Source organism: Hirundo rustica, chromosome 12, assembly GCF_015227805.2.
Source record: "Hirundo rustica isolate bHirRus1 chromosome 12, bHirRus1.pri.v3, whole genome shotgun sequence".
Lineage (NCBI taxonomy): Eukaryota > Metazoa > Chordata > Aves > Passeriformes > Hirundinidae > Hirundo > Hirundo rustica.
The window spans coordinates 4,812,198-4,832,912 of record NC_053461.1 but is presented as its reverse complement, the minus strand read 5'-3'; the positions used below and the strand labels follow the sequence as shown (position 1 = coordinate 4,832,912).

Sequence of the window (20,715 nt, the reverse complement as noted above, 5' to 3'; positions counted from 1 at the left end):
AGTTTTATAATTATTACTGGTAGGATTTTGGTTTTGTCGGTTTCTTTGGCTTTGATGATCGTAAGTAGCTGACAGAACTAAGAATAAATAAAGACCTTGTGAAATTGGAACACTTTTAAAGCTTGAGAAGTTTGCAATCAAATTACATTAATTGCTATTTGCTTTAATGTCAGAGGTTTAGAGATGATGACAAGCAACTTAGGAGAAATAACTACGTATACCATTAGGGCATGTTAGATTTATAGAGATTTGATGTGTATCTTTTAGGATACAGTTTATGGCCACTTAAGCTGTTTAAATCGGCACTGCCACAACATTGTTTATCTGCTTTTATCCCACATGCCACAGTCCAGTGCTTCTACTCTTTTCCTTGGACTGGTGCATATCTGACTCTTCAGGGAACTGACCAAGAGAGCTAAACAAACAAGAGAGCTAGTGAATCAAAAATTCACTAGATACAAAAAAAGTAAATAGTTCCTCCAGATTAGTCCCCAGACTTGTGTCTCTAAGGGATTAGGTAAGCACCAATGCCCAGGGAAGGCAAAGGGGCAAGGAAAGAGGTGAGACCTCTTGCCCAGAGCCCCATTTTCTGACTGTTGGTTTGGCCTGAAGCCATTTAAAGATGTTTGCGCAGCTTTCAGCCCATATAAAACTGGAGTTTCCATTTAGAGAAAGAAATTCTTGTATCTATTACAATTACAGGTAGGTATTTGTAATCATGTCAGTTATTAGGTTTTATTTCTTTCTAATAACATTTTGAATGTTTTTGTGTGCAATCTGTTGTCCTTTCCCATTTTAATGTTCTTTCAACAGTAAGCAATCTGTGTGGATGGGGAGATGTGGGGTGTATATTCACTTCCCTGAAATTTTTCTATTTCTTACTGACTTTCATGATGAACCTGGGTTTATTTTAGTGATGAGGCATTTCTGACTGCAGTAATTAAGGTCTTAAAATCAACAAATGAACTTGTGTTCTGCTGTGGAGGTGGTCTGTGGCTGCTCCAGTATTGTCACTTTGAATCAGGAGATCTGAAACACCTGAACTTGTTTATTGAGTATTCTCCTGGGTGTGTGTGTATGAAATTATATAAACCCTCTTGTTAGTTGTTCTCTCTAGTATCAGATCATTTTATTAGTCACTAACTTTCTTTTCTTTATTAATGTGCTGTCCTGCCTTTCGTGTGTTAGGTTTTTAATCGAGCTATTGTAGGGACTATTTTAAAGCATATTGCAAACCTGCATTTCCATTGATCATGTGGGAGAGGCTTCTGGTATAAAGAGAATTAGAAAGCAGATGGAAAGTTATTAGTTTTGGCTGTGCAGTAAGGTTAGGCCCTCTGTAAGAAATCCCATCTAAAAGGACAAGTTGTATTGGATCATTTACTGTCGTCTTCTGTTAAGTGTCCCTGTTGTTCTGGAACTGAAAACCCTCTTATCGCCAGTTTATTTAAAATTTTTCAGTTTGACCCGAAGAACACTTATTTTTCCTAAGATTGTTTAAAATACATTAAGTAGGGTAGAAGAGGAGCCTAAAATGCAGCTCTGTGGGGTTGCAAGTGTGTTTAGAACTTGGGATTTTGAAGTTAAATATGGATGTTTAGTATAGAATCACAGGGCGGTTTGGTTTGGAAGAGAACTCAAAGCTCCTCTCCTTCCACCCCTTGCCATGGACAGGGACACTGTGCCAGGGCCTCATCACCCTCACAAGAATTCCTTCCCAATATCCCATCTGACCCTGGGCACTGCCCCTCTGGCACTGGGCAGCCATTCCCCTTTGTCCTCTTGCTCCACAGCCTTCTCCACAATCCCTCTCCAGCTCTCTTGGAGCACCTTCAGGTACTGAAATTCTGCAATAAGGTCACCCTGGAGCCTTCTTTTCTCCGCACATCTCCTCTCTTCTCCATCCCATGGCTCACTGAAAAGTATCAGTGTCTTGGGCACTTTATCTGGAGTAGTGAAGTCCAGTCCTCAGCTTGGAGGTCGGTGTGATTTCAGTTTGTTTGTTTTTAAGTATGGGCAAACAAACAGGAGCCCTCCTTCCACCCCCAGACAAGTCTCTTCTTGTGACTGAGTGATGTTTGTGTTTCTAGAGCCTAAATAATCATTTGTCTCAAGTTAGTTCTCACTGTGAGCTCATTTCCCTTCTTAGCTCTATTACTTGATCCCCGGTGATTCATTACTTGAAGCTGTCACAAAAATAGCAGTGTCCTGCTGGTTTTAAAAGCCTCTTCTTTATATGGAGGATAGTTTTTAAGCCTAAATGCCTCAAGGAAGGAATGGATACCAAAATATCAGCATTTATAAACGGTGGCTGTTTGTACAGCAAAACAAGCACTGCAGTCTGATTTATGAACAAAGGGCCATGACGCTCCCTCAAGGGCTTTTTTACATCAGAATTCTTAATTTTATTGGATTTGTCTTCATATCTATGGTTTTGTGTTTTCAGATTCATTACATCTGCAGTTGGATTTTAATGGAAGTGCAGAATCAGTTAATATATTTGAGTGTGTAAAGAGGAGAAAAGCAGTCATGATCTGTACTGAAAAGAATGTTCCCTGCGTTCTCCTTCGCTCATCTTGAGCTACTTTAGCTGCTGCGAGTAGAAAACAGGAGATAAATCCCTCCTGGTGATTATAAACTCCACTGGCAACTGAATCCTGCTGTAGCCACTCCATGGCAGAGCTCAGAAATTGTATTTGGTGCATCTTTTCCCTCCAGCTCTTCATTTGCCACGTGCTGAGCAACTTACTTAGAGCCATGTGGGGTAGTAGCGCTGACTTCAAAACTATTTAAAATTTATTTTGGAGTACTTCCATCAGTTGGCATTTTCTTAAGACAAAATTTTCAGGATCTGGAGAACATAAGGAAGCTACAAGGTAGAGGAATAACAGGTATTTGGTTCAAGAACTGTCTCCAAACATACTTCTACGAAGCAGCTGATGGCAGTGGCGGATACAAGTATAGACTAATTTGGCATGCCCAGCATTTTCCAAAAATGCTGTTACAGTTGTCACTGTAAAGGATTCAAAATTTTTCTGTTTTGTTCTTTATTTGCTTTTCTTGCAGTAGCAAGATTTTCACTAATTTGCTGGATTATTCTATACGTGACAGGAATAAAATCAGAATTCAAGAGATGACTGTAAAAGACTTTAGAAATTAAATTAGAGCTTTATGGCTTCAATATTATCTTTAAAGTTCTAAGTTGGGTTTGTGTACAGAATCTCTGAATTTACAAATGTCTGAAATGTGCTTTGGAGCACCTTCTGGGTGTGGTCATGTTATTAACCTGAATATGAAATTCAAGTGGCTCATAAAACCCTAGAAAAAACTGGTTAGAAAGGATCTCCAGAGGTCATATAATCCAACCTACTGCTCAAAGCAGGATTAACTTCAAAGCTGAAGTGGATTGTTCAGGGCATGATCCAGTCAGTTTTTAATTTATCCATGGTTTAGGATTTAAGAACCCCTTTGTCCCAACAAACTGCTCCAGTAGATTTCACCAGTCTATCTGTGAAAGTTTGGGGTTTTTTCCTTCATATCAGGATTGTATCTTCACCACCCAGTCTGTATCTTCCAGGATACTATTGGGACATTGTCAAAAGACTTGCTAAATTCAAAGTAGGCAGCATCTGTGTTATCCCCACTTGTAATTACAGCTGAGAGATAATTTTGTAGGTGCAGTAGGGCATACAAAAATCCTCAAGTGGAATTTAATATACACAACTTCCAATTTGAGTCATGTACCAAAAAAACCCCCAAAACACAAAACCCCAAGGAAAGCAGCACCACTTCCCATGAAAACATTGTGGAACAAAACCCTCATTGTTGAGAGTGCACAACTCTTAATACAGAGTTCCACAGTTTTTGAATGTACAAAATCTCCTGAGAATTGCAAAAGATGCAAAATTGTTTTCATTGTCTATGCTTTTAGGAATTAAAAAAAGATTGGAAAAGAGATTAGAATAAACTGCTTGTTTCAGTAGTAAGGCTGTAGCTAAAGCTAGATTATTTTTCAATATTTTCTAATTAGTGAGAAAAACTAGAAAATGCTAATAAAATGTGGACTATAGAAATTAATTGCTGAAATTTAAGTCTCAAACCTAATTCAGGCCTTGTATCTTCAGAAAAATCACAGTTGCTTGACTTTTTCCCTTTCAAATTTCCAGTTCTTTGGGTTTTTACAAGAGAAGCTGTAAGTACAGTACGTAATTGTAAAACTCAAGCATTTTAATTGCTTTCCTTTCAGACTGCTGAGTGTTGATCACTAACTTATCCTGTAAAACTTGGCTAGGAAGTATTTGTTGTTCTGGATTCCAGTCTGATTTATCAGTTTCTCTGTGTAGCATTTCAGCAGCAAACACTAAGTCTCAGGCTATTACCAAGTATTAATACTGAAAGCCTTTCAGGAGTGTTCCAGAAAAGGAAGCAGCAACTGTCCATTTTGCATTACAGATACATAAAGGCATCTGATTTTCCATTGCCCATTATTCATCCTCAGGCTACGAGTTCGGAGCTGTCTTTGAAGAGATTGCAGAGGCTGCTGCACAGACTAAAGATCTGTCACCTCTCCAGAGCTTGCTTTTGTTTTCCAGTGAAGTGCAGCTTCAAGCTCATCTGCAAAGCTTGTTAGGCTTACCAATCCTCTTTTTTCCCCTTTTTTGTCTTCTTTTTCTTTCTCTTTCTCTATCTTCTTTCAAAGAATGTAATAGAGTGCATAAGTTTTCCTGTTCAAATATTTGTGGTCTTCTTTCTGTCCTAGCAGATAACTTCATGCACTCAGGTTCTCACTCTGCCCTCGAAGTGCAGTAGAATTTCAAACCTTTTTACCTTGGAACTGAAATATGATCTTAATTTTTTATTCAGTTAAATTTTTCATAGCAGCTCTTGCACCTGTTGTTTCAATTGGTTACTTATGGTAACTAACTTTGTAGAGAGGAAAAATATGTTTAAGGTGGCCTCGGGAAAATGGTGGAAATCTAAGTTCTACTTGGACTGAAGGGAAATGTGTTTTCCCCAGCCACGTTTCCCTCACATTTTCCCCTTTAAGACACTTAATGTGTGATAGAGGATCAAAATTAACAGTATGAGGAGAAACACAATGAAAGTTTATCTGTCTTGCTTTTATCAGGTTACATGAAACAGTGTGAGCTTATCACAGGTACTGCTATGTTGGGGAGGATGAAACTAGAAAGCCTTATAAATGTGACTGCTTAGATTTTGAGAATATGAAACCTATAAGTAAGATAGAATTGAAAGCAAGTTTCGATGTCTGAGAAACAATGGTATGGCCAGCTGAAGGTAATCCTCCCTTGATTAAACAATGTCCCTTACCTGCAGATAGGTCCAAAGGTCAAATGGGATGTTCTGTCTCACCCCCCAATGTATGGTTCATCCCACACCTGTACCCCTCCCCTGAAGCATCAGGTATCTGTAACCCCATTGGCCCAAGTCCTGTCCCAGCCCACCTTGAAGCCCCCTGATAAGGGAGCCTGGGAGATCAGATCAGCCTCTCTCTTGCCACTTCCTCCCAGGGACCTTCCTCTTGGAACTTCCTCTCCATACCTCTCCCTTCCCCCACTCCCTAAGGCCTGCCTGGCAACTCCAAGCAAGGCCCCGCACCCTTAATAACAAACCACATCTTCTAAAACCCAACTTCAGAGATCTCACGTCTCCATCCATCCAAACCGTCCTGGAGCCCAGAGCCCTCGTTACACTGCTAAATGGGACAAAATCCTGTGAGATTCGATTTCTGGTACTTTTTGAAAGCTGGGGTGTGGCAGAGGGAAGGGAAGGAGCAGCACTAAAGGAATTGGAGAAGCCATTTCTGGAGGATTTAGCTGCCCTGCTGCCTCTTCTAATACTGCTTTTTTAAGATGTTTACAATTAAATAAATCAAACCTCTGCATTTATTGGACCTTTCATCTTTCTTGCAGGTGACCCGCTGCAGTGTAGTGCTTGGATGGGCCAGTGTGCTCTGTACATAATGATTATGACATTTGAGAAAACCATCATCATCATAGTGCTGCTTATACCTCAGTGGAAAGAGGTTTGTGTTTTTACAGCATTTCACAGACAAGTGAATTTTAGGCGGAAGCTGTAAAGATTTCCAGCAGTGTTTATTGGTTTGGCTCAAGCATCGTGATTGCCTAGACTCATTGCCAGTTAACTGTGGTAGTGGTATGTTCTTTTAGTTTAATTGGGATACTGCTAATGAGACCTTTATCTATTGCCAGGAATACCATATCATATTTTGAGGGGTTTTTGTAAACTGAAATATCCAAAATTTTATTCTATCTCCTTGTCTAAAGTACCCTTGAAATTACTAAGTGGTTCCTTCTTTTCTTAACTCTAATTCTTGCCTACAGCTATTTTGTATTCTTATAGTATTTTAAAGCATTTTCTTTTCCTGACCTTGTTGACAGGTTTTAACTGTCGACTTTCAGAAATTTGTAGTGGATTAGTGAATCCAATCCAGCTGACTGGATTAATCTTTATTTTGATGGAATCTGTGCAACCAGATATTCAAAGTGGTGCTGTTACTGCCCATTAAAACCAGTTAGCTCTATTGTATGCTCTGGACTAATTTGGGAACACTCTTCTCCTTCCTGTGTATGTTGTAAAACTCTGCTCTATTTAAATTTCCTAAAGATGGAATCTACAACATGTTCCTTGGGAGCAGCCCTAAAATATTCAAGATGATTCTAAGGCAGCTCCTCAGACTTCTGTAAACAAAAATGACAGAGAGCTTGTAAGTTCCACTTACTTATCAGTGGTAATTTATGAGCTGTCCTAAATACTTTGCTTCTCTCAAAGCTGCCCTTTTTTGGTTCACCTGCGTTATTTCTGTCACATTAGCTTGTACATGAACATTGCCCTGCCTAAGCCAGTTGTGTGCACGTACTGCCATGAGCTGAAGTCAATCCTTTTCTTTTCACAGGTGGCTTTATTGAATCCCATAGAGAACCCCCAGCTGGAGCTGGCAATCGTCATGCTGATAGTTCCCTTCTTCGTTAACGTTAGTACAACTCACTTCGTGAGATGTTTACTTGGATATCCTTCTGCTGTGTGTTCATTAATTAACATTAGTCCTTTAAACGCAGCGTACCTTGGTGCTTAAGTTAATTTTAGGGCTGCTAAAGAATGGGTAAATTGTCTGGATATGTAGATTTTACAAAGCTGAGATCCAAAATGAACTGAAGAACCAGGTTCAGGAGAGGGGCAGAAATGCCTCATAGACCCCTTTGGCCTGATGACTTCAGTAGATTGACTGACACAGAGATTATAAAATTACAGTGAAATTTGCTTCAGGAAGCAGTTGGTGTAAGGGCAGACATCCTGTGAAGTATCCTGTGTCTGACCATAGCTAACAGCAGCTGGCCTGTGGTGGAGCAGAGGAAAAGGGCAAGTGTGCAGTCATCCTTCCCAAAGTACACTCCTGCAGCAGTCTGGGATTTAGGGATTAGAGCCAGTGGCAGTGGGTGTCCTTGCATGTAATAGCTGCTGGTCAAGCCTTGCTGTATGAACAGTTAGTATATATGATCACTGTGAATAGTCAATACTTTTCTTATTTTCTTCTCTTCCACAAAGGGTTAAAGTAGCTGGGTTCTAGAGCATTCCTGAAAGGTGTAAAAAAGCTGTGACACTGTGCCTAGACAAGATTTAGCTTTTGGCCAGCTCAGAATTATTGTCAAGTTCATTTGTTATCTGGACATTTCTTGTACTCTGAAGAAAGCTGAACTGTCACTTTCCCCTTCTTTTTAACAGGCGTTAATGTTCTGGGTAGTAGATAATTTCCTTATGAAGAAAGGGAAGACAAAAGCTAAAATTGAAGAAAAGGAAGCAGGACAAGATTCAAGAAATGGAAGTAAAGTCCGATACAGAAGAGCAGCATCACATGAGGAGTCAGAGTCAGAAGTATGTAGAGTTAATTATTGCAATTAATGCAATATCAATCCAGTTCTTCCCTCCTGATATTGATTTCATTGTAGCATTGTCAGCTTAGGTTTGATTTTCTGAGCATATACCTCTAGCAGCAGCTCCTAGCATTGGCAGTTGAGAACCAGTTAAGGAAAAAGTCATTGTTGTACCACTCTGGCAGTTAATTTCCTTCAAGATGGGCAGGAAGACACAGTAATATATGTAAATACCATAGGTGAGCTGTGCTGCAAGGGCTTATAAAAAAAACCTCACAGGGAATACAAAACTAATAGACAATTCTAATTCAAAGAGAGGTTAATAGCTTGACGGGAGAGGGAGCTGGTGGAGGCAACTGACCTGAGTTTTGAGAATCATTTACATAGTTGCCTTAGCATAACGTTATTCTATATTACATTGTGAGCAGTTTTGAATTCAGCTGAAAGATGGGTGGTTTCTTTGAAGGTGGGTTGGTTTAGCTTTAATAAGTTAATGTATTTTTTCTGATAAACAGTGCTATTTATATGAGGTTTGCCGGGTAATGTGACTGCCTTGTTACCAGTGTGTGGATCAAGACCTCAGATATTCTCTCAAGCTGCCTCTGCTGTTCTGGCCTCACTCTTTGGGTTCAGAGTCAATGGCTGTAGTGAGATTAATATGCATCCATCCTTCTTCAAAATTTACCAGAGGTTTCCAATAGGATCTGCAATGATGTTTTGATAGTGTGGCAGTAAATCCTAATTGTGTTCGGGAAGCTCTTTCCTGAGCAAATAATAAGGTGCTTTGCAAACATAAAAAGAAGTAGAAGTTCAGAAGTAGGAAGGAGTGTGACTGCTCCATGTGCTCAGAAGCTGTGATTTGTTTTTAGATCCTTATTTCAGCAGATGATGAGATGGAGGAGTCAGATGCTGAGGAGGACCTGTGCAGACTGACCAACTTAAAGCCCATCAAGAAGAAGAAGCATCGCTTTGGTCTGCCTGTATGACACATTCCTCGGCCTGTGGACTTGCAGGTTTCATGGCAAAAACTTCTGTCTGTGGGGTTTAACGTTGCAATTGCATCTCCCTTTTCAACTGACTTAGAAGCAAAGTCTGCCAACAGAAGGCAAAGGAGTTGGAAGGCTTCCAGTCCAGTTGCACTACAAACACACTGACCAATTATGCAAGAACGTCTCCTCATCATGTGTGGAAAATGGACGAGTCACTATGGATTCGTGTGGGAGGTGTCAGAGAGGATCGAGAAAGCAGATACGGAATCTTCCGGTTACTGATGGCACAGCGTACGGAGTTCTCAAAAAGGCATCAGAGCTGACTGTATTAAAGGACTGTGTTTTATTACTAAAACTGGCTTTTGCAGCATAATTCCTAGAGCAGAATAGTTTATGGTTACAAGCTGTAACTTAACATATTTTTTTAAGTACAAATGTTTACTTGCTACCGGGTACCTATGGAACTAATAGGTGGAACAAAGATTTTTTTTTTTCCAAGTTTTCTCAAATCTATCTGACTATTTTATATTTAAGTTATATTTTCATACAGTTGTATTTAAAGATTCTCTATCAGAGAAAAGGGTACAGTTCCCTTTTTTGTGCAGAACAGGTCAAAAGATTTGTAGTGAAAATCTTATTTATCCTTGTCTCCTGATTTAAGACAAAGGGATTGCAAAGGGAAGAGCTCTCTGTCACTTCTGAAGTCACCAAATATCACTAAAAAAATGCCGTCCTATGTGTGCTCTTGACCACATAATTTGAAAATACCTTTTTCAGTAGGAGGTGGTGTTTGCATATTTGACAAAGCGCGCTTTAGTGTATAAAAAAAATCCATTATGGTAAGTTATTTGTGAAATGAGCATCTTTGGATGAGTCTAATTATTTCTGTTTCTGCGAGTCTCTTGTGCATACCTCTCTTATGACCCAAAAGAGATGGAACATTTCTGATACTTTTCCTATTACAGGGCCTACGGTACAGGACTGTGATCTGATTGAAGCAGTTGTCCTGTAATATTGCAAATACGATTCTGTCCCTTGCTTTTTGTTGTTGGAAAAGCAATCTTCTATTTAATGTGCTTAACAGCAACAACACCAAAATTTCTCCTATTTAATTTCCATAAAGTCTCATTATCCTTCAGTAGTAAAAGGACAACCCCAAGGGGTACAGTGCAATTGTTACCACAGCATTTCTGGGATTTTCAGTGTCTCTTCTGATAATTGAGAACACGTGGTGATCTGAAACCTAGCAGACACGTTTCCAGTGACATCCTTTTGCTTCGTGTAATTTCTAAATGATTGTTTCTGACTGCTTTCCTTGCTTAGCTAAACCTTGTGCAGGACAAGGCGATGTCTCAAAGAGGTGACAACAGACCTTAAATGCAAATCTGTTGTAATATCTGGAGACTAGAAAAATTCCAAGCCTTAAACCAGTTTCATTGGAAAACTGCTCAGAACTTTTTAAGACTTTTTACGTTTTTTAATAGATTTACTAGGTCTTAATGTGATTTATTATCCAGACCACTTAACTGGGCCTTAGTAAATACTGAACTGTGCATTCCCGTGCTTACTTTCACTATTCCAGCATCCCTTTTCCCAGTGGCTGCTGAGGGGACACGATGCTTTGACACCTCAGGCTGTCCAGCCAGCTCGAGGGACATTTACCAAACACGAGGTTTTAGCTGAGCCACTGACCTTTGTTACTGGGCACTGAAATGTAAGAGCTGCTATAAGTTACAGTACTAGTGTTTCCTTTAGACTAAATCTAGAAACTAATGACAGTGGGAGCTTACCTGAGTTCTTTTGACATGGGGGGTTGGGGATGGGGAAATGTCCCTAATCAGTGTTGCCTCTGCTTTGGGGAGTTTGGGTTTTTTTAACTGATTGTGTGATTCACATCTTCTCTTGACTATTCACTGGGCAGGCGCAGATCTCCAAAAGCACAGTACTTCAAGGAATTCATCAACAGAGTGGTCTCCTACAGCTCACTTTTCCAAAGGGATTTAAGAGCCACGACTGGCTCTTGTTGCAATTGTCAGCATTTATTTTTTTTAGCATAGGATTTGTTCTGTTTCAGATAGTGAACTAAAGCTAGTGTCCGTGTGCTACGTCCCAGTGCAGAGCCATGGCTGTCCTCACCAGCTGAGATAACTGAGCAGCGCACACGAATTTAGCTCTTCAAGCTTGCATCTTACCTTCCCTCCTCCAGGTACTTCAATTATCAAAATGATTCTAGTCTCATGTTTAGTCTGTGACGTGTCGCTATAAAATTATGGCCTTAATCATGTAAAAACATTTGTTTTGAGCAGACCTTAAGCTTCTTGACCAAGTACAAAACAGTACAAAGTGCTACGGAGCAGTTTCTTCAAGATGGTAATAGCAAAGGTTCTGAATGCCTAATTTTTCATGTCTTAAGTGCTTAAATGTCACTTGATGTGAGATCTAGTTATGCCTAGCAAGATGATGCAGTAAAGCACTATGATCCAAAGACAGAAGTATTTTAAATACCACAGTAGTAACAGGAGGAGCAACCTTCAAAGGGGAAAAAAAATACTTTCTCTACTAAGACAATAATTTTATTCAGAATTTTAGCTAAATAACAAAATCTGACTCTTTTTTCTATACATTCTTTGTTATCATTATGAAAGGGATGGAAAAGGTAAAATTGGCAGTTTTCCTCCCTGTGAGGTAAAAATTGGAATTCTTGCAGTAATTATGAGTAGGACAAGTCCTTTTGTCTGACAGGCTTGCATGTGTGAGAAGGGAGTGTGTGCTTAGTGCTTCACTATGTCTTACCACTTGTTAAAATGCATTGGCAGTACAGTCTGAAATGGACTTTTCATGAAGAGTTGATCCAGTAGTGATACTGCAACATCACATTTGCATTATCCTCCAGTCGTCACTCAGATTTCTGCCTGGCAAACGTACTTCAGGACAACTCACAGCAAAGGTTTAATTCAGGCTGTGCTTAGAAAATAGGATTCTGTTTAATAAAAATAAGCTATGTAGTGAATGCCAAAGTAAGATAAAGGGATTATAACTTAGAGAAGAGACACAGAAATACTGGTGGAGATGGAATGTACCACAAGTGGTCAAGGTAAATGCATTAACTGTTCCTTGTATCTGACCTGTGACACATCTGCATAAACTTAAAACACTGGTGTTGTCTAATAGGTGGTTTCCAAGGTCTGGATTCAATATGTTCACGTCCCCTTGTCTTACTTTAAGTAGGTGAATACTATCTGTTAATGTTGCTAACTAAAATGTACTATAGCTTTTCTTCAGGGAAAACTCAGAAACTGAGTTGCAAATTAGAGCAATGCAAAGTGATCCCCTCGGGCAGGTGTCTGCTCTGATCCCTGCCGAGCCTGGGGAGGGGGCCTGGGCTCTCCCGCTCTGCTCAGAGCTGAGCATCACAAGGAATCTCTGCCACTGTGCTTGACTAACCCGTGTTTGCAACTTTGCTGTGCTTTTTACCGGAGAAACCAGTAGTGAGAGCAAATAAATTCAGCCACACCGAGTCAGAGTACATCTACAGCATAGGCGTGCAAACTTTTTTAGGTGAAGTTTCCAGTTCAATTACTGAAAATGACTACTATGGTTTTACAAAGTAAAACTGCAGTATCTTTAAAAAAGGGACTCTTTTGTAGGTGTTTTCGTCTTGTGTGGGTATCCGTCTCAAACTGGATGTAAGGTTTGTTTGTAAGTAAATTCAGAGTATAGCCAATGTGAGCGAAACCAACAGCTGTGTTCTGTTGCCCTCTGTTTGGACCATATTGTTTAATCAGTGGTGTTACCTTAAACTTTTAAGGGTATCTGATGTAATTACATTGTATAATGGTTTACAATAAAGTTTGACTTATTACAGATTTGTTTACTTGTTTTATACTTGTTCTGTTTCAAAGTGCCTGTGTTTCAGTGTTTATGGTATGCTCTTGTGGGAAGCAGGTTCTGCTACTTGAGTTTAACTTCAGCTCTAATTGTGCATGTTGATGCACAACAACTGTTATGTTGATTTTAATTTCAGTATTTTCATTTACCTTAATGGCAAGTCCCATTTGATCAGGAAGAGCCACTGTTCTTGAGTCGCAAATTTTGTTTACCATTGTAAGAATCCTTGCAGGCTCCTCTCAGATCAATTCCCTGAGGAAGGTTTTTTTCAGGGCTGAGCTGCACAGGATGGACCCAATCCTGCCTCTGTAACTCCTCTGTAACATTTCCCTACTATTTTCACACTTTTACCACATCCAAGCAGCCCCATACCCACTGCACCCTTACAGGGAATTCAGAGTATAATCTTCACTGCCCAAGTATCAGTCCCCTGCGAGGTTGTTAGCGCTTTCCTGGAGGGGAAGTCAAATCTTCCTTGAGATTTGGAGACCACAGTGGCAGCCGTGTGTACATTCACTAAATTCTCTATGGTCATTGCCATATTTTAGTTGGAACCATTCCTCCAGCAAAGGAGCTCTCCACAATTCCCATTGCAGTGGAGGATTAAAACTTGCGTTTTTAATAGCCACTGTCGGGAACCATCTTGTTCCATTGTCATTCATGTCCCATTTAACAGATCTCAAGGACCTCAAACAGGTGAACAGGATTTATACTATAAAATGTAAGTAACTGTAGATTTAGGCTGGATTCTTGTGAGGAAAAATAGCCCATAATCTGTGCAAGAAAATGACTGTGCCCCTTGTTGAGTGCTGAAATGTAATTGAAGAAAACAGAACTCTCCAGGCTTTGGGGATAATCTGGAAACCTCAGGATGTGCTGCCTGCCTCTCTGAGCACTTCACCTGCCCCAAATGGCAAGCAAGGTTCAAGTGGTTTGATTTTGTTTGTATAGATTAAATTGCTATGAACTCTGTTGTGTTTAAGTGAGGAATATGCAAGTACCAATTAACTGGAGTAATTTTGAAAGCTGATGGGAAAATAATAGTTCAGTGTCTTGAATTCTAAATATTTGCTTTAAACACGTAGAATGTTATTTTCTTGTCAGATAGAATAGTGATGCTTGTGGAACTGTAGGGAAACATCTTAATAGAGAACTGTTAGTTTGTACAATAGAAAAAAAAATCTGTTTTTTCTAAAGTCAATGTTTTATTCTGTTTTGTTGGCCTACTAAGGGCACTGCTGCTCTGCAGAAACACTTCCTCTGGTTACTAAGACATGGGTTTAAAATAGAAAATCAACCTAAGGAATAGCTAAGGACGTAACATCCAAACTGCTTCTTAGCCTACAGATAGTTCCCCCAATAAAGGAGAAGATCTCAGGCCTGGAAAGAGTTCAGCTCGAACTCTGTGGGTAGTTCACAGCTGATAGATCCCACAGTCCTGCTCATACAGTGCTGGAGCTGTGGTTTGATGTCATGTTTTCATAGTGAAAAAACAAACTTCTTGTGACCTCTTGTGCTTCTCTGTACCCTAAAAGCACTGGCAGAGCCTGAGGAAAGGCCAGGGCATATTTCTACCGCTAGAACAGTTGATCTCTCTAGTGGAAGGTGTTTGGAGGTCTGCTGTGCCTGCCCTTCTCACATTAACCCACCTGGCTGGAGCCTTGATTCTTTGCAGGTGTTGAGTGTAGTTGCGGAAGCTGATTTTTTTTTTTTTTTTTTTTTTTGCATGATGTAAAGATCTAATGTAAAGAACCAAAAGGGAAACAATCTCCCACTCAAACCTCTCCCAGTAATGAAAAAGATTTTATGCTCAGAGGTGGCAGGGCTTTACTTAATTTAAAAAAAATTGTTTGGAGAACAAATATTAAAAGTTCTGGGAAAGGTTTTAGTGCTGCTGGCAAGTGCAATGGGGAACACCGCATTTATCCTGTCTGAGTAAGCTGTTCCTGTACAGATGTGGGTGAAATGGTTAAACTTGCTAATCGTGCTGGAAAGTAGAAAGAGTTTTTACTCTGTTATGTAAGAGCCGCCACCGGAGCATGATCAGTGATAGAGCTGTAAGGGTAAAACCACACCCTCTTGTGTCTTTATTAACTCTCCAAAAGACACAAAATACTCTTCTGTTAAAGATCCCTGTGCAAAAGTGATTCAGGGCACAGTTACGCTTTGGACATTAGGTTTATATCATCTTTAGAGAACATGTGTTTTGTTATGATGGGAAAGCAATGTCCACTTCTTTTTTTTTTTTCCCCCCTCCCTCCCCCCAAGAAGAGTCAGAGTCAAATTTGTGTCCATAACAACATTTTGCCTTTTAAAGCTATAAACAGCCCCAGCGGGCTCCCCGGGAAGCGATTTTTGTAGGGAGCAGGCTTCCCCGCTGCCGCAGCTGCCTGCCCCCGTCAGCCCAGCGCGCCCGAGTCATCGCCAGGAATAAATCTCCGACAACAACAGCCTCCCTCGACCTGAATCATCCCGGCGCTGCTTTGGGAGCATGACCCAGCCCATGACTTCACTCGGATGCTCTATATAAGTCCGGGAAAACAACAGGCGCTCGCAGAGCTCACGGGCTGGATTCAATCAGAGTGGGAACGATCTGGGAGGGATTTCAGCGAAGGGAGCGCCGCAGTTATGTCACAGGTACGGGGACATCTCCCGGCAAACCTGCTGCTGGGTTGGATGCTTCGCTTGGAAAAGCTTATTAGCCAGTTCCTCTCGTTACCTAGTGAATTCAGCTTTTCTGCTCTGTGACTTGTGTGAGTAAAATATTTTAACAAGTACATCCTTAGGATGGGTTATTCGGCGAAGAAGGAAAGCAGCTGCTCCCTATGTGGTTAATTGATTTAGCTTTAAAATGTTCTGGTTTGCCTTAAATGTTTTTATTTGTGTAGAAAGGGAAAAGTGTTTTCCCCTGCTTGACTTTGGGGTGTTTCACAGAAGGAGGAATCTCTGCCTTTCCAGCACACTTTTTCAGATAGTGATTCTAAAATGCTGTTTTGAAAAGAGGTGGCTGTGCTGAAATGTGGTTGTGTAAAGCTTAGTGTATTAGCATGCAGGAGGAAAGAATGTGGCTGAAAATTATAACTGTTAGAAAAAGATATTTGAGACTAAAATTTTGTACAAAATGAACACTTTCATATTAATTTTTTAACTAACTCTTTGTCTTTAATGCATTCCCCAATAATCAGTGTTTCAAAGTGCTCTTGAAATGAGCTCAAAATTGGTAAGGTTTCAGGTAAATGTTACATTTGCAACAGAAGCTGCATGTGCCTGGCAGAGCTCTCCTCAGCATGAGAGTTTTGCAGGATTGGTGGGATGGATTGTAGGAGCACGGAGAGAGTGGGAGAGCACAGTTCTTTAGCCACAGAGAGTAACTCAGTTCAGCTGATTTTCTTTACTCCCAAGAAAATCGGACTTAAAACCCAGTTGTACATCTTGTGAAGTAGCATTTTTTGCCTTGTGGCAGGAGGAGATAAAGCAGAGGCTGCATGCCTGTGCCAGCTAGGAATGGCTCCTGGTAAACCCTGCTCACAAATTCTGGCAGCAGTTAGCAGTGGTGGGGCTGTGACAGTGGCAGCTGCTGGCCAAGGCTCCCCATAACCTCTCTGTGCACCAGCTTTGCTCTTCAGCTGGGATCAACTAATCCACAGCAACTGTCCTGCTGGAAAACCCTCTGTGATCAAAGCATGAGATGGTTTATTTTAAAATAACTGGGTGACATTCAAGAGTTCTGCTCAGCCTGGCTGTATCTTTGTGCATCTCAAGCACCACCTTCCCTCATCCTGTCCTCAAGAATTCCTTTATCCCAGTGGGAAGAAGCCTCACAGTTACTGTCTGCTGCCCATAACGGGTGAAGGACCTTTGCAGATTTCAAATTTCTCTTAATAAAGCAAGGGGCTTTTCCTCTTCCTGGGTTGATTGCCTGTGGCAATGGCCGTGGGCATGAGGGACTGTTCCCATCACGTGCCAGTTGTCATTACAGAAGGACAGGTGACTCCCTGGATGTGGGGACGTTTGATCCACCAGCTGAACAACCGTGCACGAGCTGTTGTGAATTTTAAAGGGTCTGCTGCCACCCTTTCCTCTCACTTGCTCTGGCTACTCATGAGTGTTTTCCCTGGAGATCTCGTAAATGTTTTGTTTCCCACAACACATGCAAGTGGGATTGACAGTGAGCTATTCTGAGCATTCCCAGGAATTTGAGCAGGCAGAAAACAAACTGAGGGTTCCAGTGGAGCCAGTCCACCCATCCAAGAGCCAGCCATGCATGCGCTGTCTCTGCAAGCGCCCTGGGACTCGCTGCTCCAGCCATTTGTAGGCCTTGAGGGATTTGTTTCCCTCCACAACTGTTTTTAGCCTCACAGGCAGTGCCTGGAAGTGCCTGTGTGAGTTCCACCATTGCCAGAACCCATATGTCAGAAGCCCTGTGTACGTAGCAATGGTCAGAGAAGTTTCTTGTCGATTTTTCAGCGTGTAAATCTATTAGGGTTGGAGTGTGGGGATCTTCTGTTCCTCTTAATCATATCCCTGTGCCCCTGAATCTCTCCACAAGTGCTGCCTAGTGGGACACTGAAAATCTGTCCATGAAATAATAAACTGATGGGGGAACGCTTATGGTGTTGGCTGCTGCAGGATGAGGTTGTGTCTGACTGTGAAGTGCTAATTTAAAGACAGGGGTAGGCTGATATGAAGCAATGTTATCCCTATTTCCTTGTAGTGGGATAAACTGTAAACAGATTAGTACTTGGCTGCTGCAGTGCACCACCTGATGATGCATCTGTTTCTGTATTAGATTTCCTTCTCCTTCTTTGGGTTCCAAGTCCAGTGCTTCAGAAGTGTTCAGCAGAGAGCCCTGTTGAGTGCTCAGATGCTTTTGTTCCATAAATTTAAGATTATTAACTATGGCTGAAGTGTTTATTCCAACTTAAGGCAAGTCTAAATTTGGAATCTCTCTGACCAGTTTCCCAAAGAAGTAGTAAGTAAACTGAGGCACAAGCCCAATTTAGTAATAAAGTGATTTTTCCTTTCCAAATATTGGACAGGTTCTTGAATTACCAATCAGTACTTGCAGAATGAGCAGGCAGGGCTGGACAGAAAAAAATCCAAGATTTTTTTTTTTTTTTTTTTTTTTTTTAATTAAGCAGTCCATTACTCTCTCAAAGGCTGTACTATAAAAAGATAATTTCAGAACAGTAAGAATGGTAGTAGATTTTGGGAAGGGCAGTGAAACTGTGGTTATGGGAAGATTTGACGTAGCTGAATATGTAATCTCCAAACTGAAATAGGTGAAATATTGTGTAAGCAACTCTGTATGTTGTAGCCTTTGGATGGAGGCAACTCTGTTCCCTGTTCTTGGAACACATAATACTGATGTGTGGGTCTGTTTCCTAGCCAGCCCCTGTGAAAAAGAAGCGTCCTCCAGTGAAGGAAGAAGATCTCAAAGGAGCCAGAGGAAACCTTGCCAAAAACCAGGAAATTAAATCCAAAACCTACCAAGTGATGAGGCAGTGTGGTAAGTCTCTTTGATTGGAAGCAATTAAGCAGAGTAAAACATTGACTTAATTGCCCTTTTCAAGTGAAAGGGTCACCTCTGGAACAGCAGCCTGCTGTTCATCTGATGGACAAGTGAAGTATTTATCAAATGTGTATATATGTATTCCAGCAGCACTTATTTCATGCCACAGTTTTGGGTGATATTTCACCGATTGTCTCTCCTGGTTTTCTTTCCCAAGAACAAATGGGCACCGCAGCACCTTCTGTATTCAGCCGGGCTCGGACAGGGGGTGAAACAGTCTTTGAGAAACCTAAGGATGATGAGCCAGCAAAGAGCGTCTTTGGCTGACAGTGGAGCTGGACATGTCTCACCCAAATGATTGTTGTAACATTTTTTTTCAAAATTTCTGTTCCTTACGCTAAAGTCACTGTAGACTCAAGTAGCTAATTGTCACTGTAAGTACTTAAGTAGGGAATATACTCATGTCAAAGAGTATATTCCATGTTCATTTTTATTACGTGCTTTCTTTCTATGTATCGGACAATTGTTTAATAAAAAAAATGTTGTTGGACTCAGCATGGCACACTGTGGTGACTCATTTCACTTTGGCCTCAGATTAATTTCGTGGGGACTTTGGCACTACAGACAATGATTTTTTTTCTGTCAAATGCAAAGAGAAAACACCCTGATGACACATTCTCAGTGTGTCAGTGCAATTTCTTCCCATCGTGCCCTCACCAGGAGGGAGCTGAGGAGGAGCTGATCAAACGGGCAGCACAGAAACCTGGAGATTTCAAACAGATTCGTGTTGCTGACAGTGGCACCTTGATGAGAACCCTTAGGGTGGCGGCATGGCATAGAGTGGTGGTTCTCCCCTCACAATTTCTCCCTCATGGCTCCCCTTTCACAGCTCTCCCCTCACGGTTCCCCCTCATGGCTCCCCTTTCACAGCTCTCCCCTCACGGTTTCTCCCTCATGGCTCCCCTTTCACAGCTCTCCCCTCACGGTTCCCCTTCATGGTTTGTCCCTCATGGCTTCCCCCTCATGGCTCCCCTTTCACAGCTCTCCCCTCACGGTTTCTCCCTCATGGCTCCCCTTTCACAGCTCTCCCCTCACGGTTTCTCTCTCATGGCTCCCCTTTCACAGCTCTTCCCTCAAGGTTTCTCCCTCATGGCTCCCCTTTCACGGCTCTCCCCTCATGGTTCCCCCTCATGGCTTCCCCCTCATGGCTCCCCTTTCACAGCTCTCCCCTCATGGCTTCCCCCTCATGGCTTCCCCCTCATGGCTTCCCCCTCATAGCTCCCCTTTCCCGGCTCTCCCCTCACGGTTTCTCCCTCATGGCTCCCCTTTCACGGCTCTCCCCTCACGGTTTCTCCCTCATGGCTCCCAGTTCGCAGCTCTCCCCTCACGGTTCCCCTTCATGGTTTGTCCCTCATGGCTTCCCCCTCATGGCTCTCTTTTCCTGGCTCTCCCCTCACGGTTTCTCCCTCATAGCTCCCCTTTCACAGCTCTCCCCTCACGGTTTCTCCCTCATGGCTCCCCTTTCACAGCTCTCCCCTCACGGTTTCTCCCTCATGGCTCCCCTTTCACAGCTCTCCCCTCACGGTTTCTCCCTCATGGCTCCCAGTTCACAGCTCTCCCCTCACAGTTCCCCTTCATGGTTTGTCCCTCATGGCTTCCCCCTCATGGCTCTCTTTTCCTGGCTCTCCCCTCACGGTTCCCCCTCATGGCTCCCCTTTCACAGCTCTCCCCTCACGGTTTCTCCCTCATGGCTCTCCTTTCCCGGCTCTCCCCTCACGGTTTCTCCCTCATGGCTCCCCTTTCACAGCTCTCCCCTCATGGCTCCCCTTTCACAGCTCTCCCCTCATGGCTCCCCTTTCACGGCTCTCCCCTCGTGGTTCCCCCTGATATCTCTCCCCTCCCCTCAGGGCAGCAATGCCATGATTTCCCTTCATGCAGCTCAGCTGCGAGCGGAGAGGGCCCAGCTCTCAGAGTGCCCCGGCACCAAGGGAATGATTTCAGCTCATACCCCAGTGGCTTTTTCCTCTCCTCCACTGGATCAAGTGAGAAGTGGGGTGCCAGAACCAGCCGCCATGTCCTGCCTTACCGTGGAGGTAAGAACCCAACGAGTGTCTCTGTACAACACCAGCACACTCTGAGGGGGAGCTGGATTTTTTCAGTGCTGTTTACTTCTTGATTTGCTGCATTAAACATCAAACCTGTTTTCTCCCAAACCCCCAGCAGGATATTTGTGCTGAAACACAAAGGAACTTCTGTGGGCACCTGCCATGCTTCACACACACCCTGAGCCTTTGCAGCATGTCTGGGGATGGTAAGGCAGATACCATCTTTGTTGAAGAAATTACTTTTATTTTACACAGGCTATGTGACAGATATAGCTGGTTTATAGCTGCACAGGTAATTTGGCTTAACA

The 20,715-nt window shown here is 42.1% G+C and overlaps 2 protein-coding genes across 2 annotated transcripts in view; both read left to right on the top strand.

The window, feature by feature from the left end:
• STIMATE (STIM activating enhancer) overlaps nucleotides 1-12,768 on the top strand; it is a 37,088-nt gene extending 24,320 nt beyond the window's left edge. Inside the window, exons 5-8 of the mRNA XM_040076454.2 lie at nucleotides 5,934-6,046; nucleotides 6,938-7,015; nucleotides 7,765-7,914; nucleotides 8,783-12,768. Of these exons, the coding sequence (XP_039932388.2) occupies nucleotides 5,934-6,046; nucleotides 6,938-7,015; nucleotides 7,765-7,914; nucleotides 8,783-8,899 (458 nt within the window). The 3' untranslated portion in view covers nucleotides 8,900-12,768. The remainder of the gene's footprint in view (nucleotides 1-5,933; nucleotides 6,047-6,937; nucleotides 7,016-7,764; nucleotides 7,915-8,782) is intronic.
• A 2,434-nt stretch (nucleotides 12,769-15,202) lies between these two features.
• MUSTN1 (musculoskeletal, embryonic nuclear protein 1) lies at nucleotides 15,203-18,857 on the top strand. Its single transcript, XM_040076456.1, has 3 exons — nucleotides 15,203-15,427; nucleotides 18,179-18,299; nucleotides 18,520-18,857. Exons 1-3 carry the CDS (start codon nucleotides 15,308-15,310, stop codon nucleotides 18,627-18,629), a joined length of 351 nt encoding a protein of 116 aa, XP_039932390.1. The 5' UTR covers nucleotides 15,203-15,307; the 3' UTR covers nucleotides 18,630-18,857.
• Nucleotides 18,858-20,715: the final 1,858 nt, after the last annotated feature.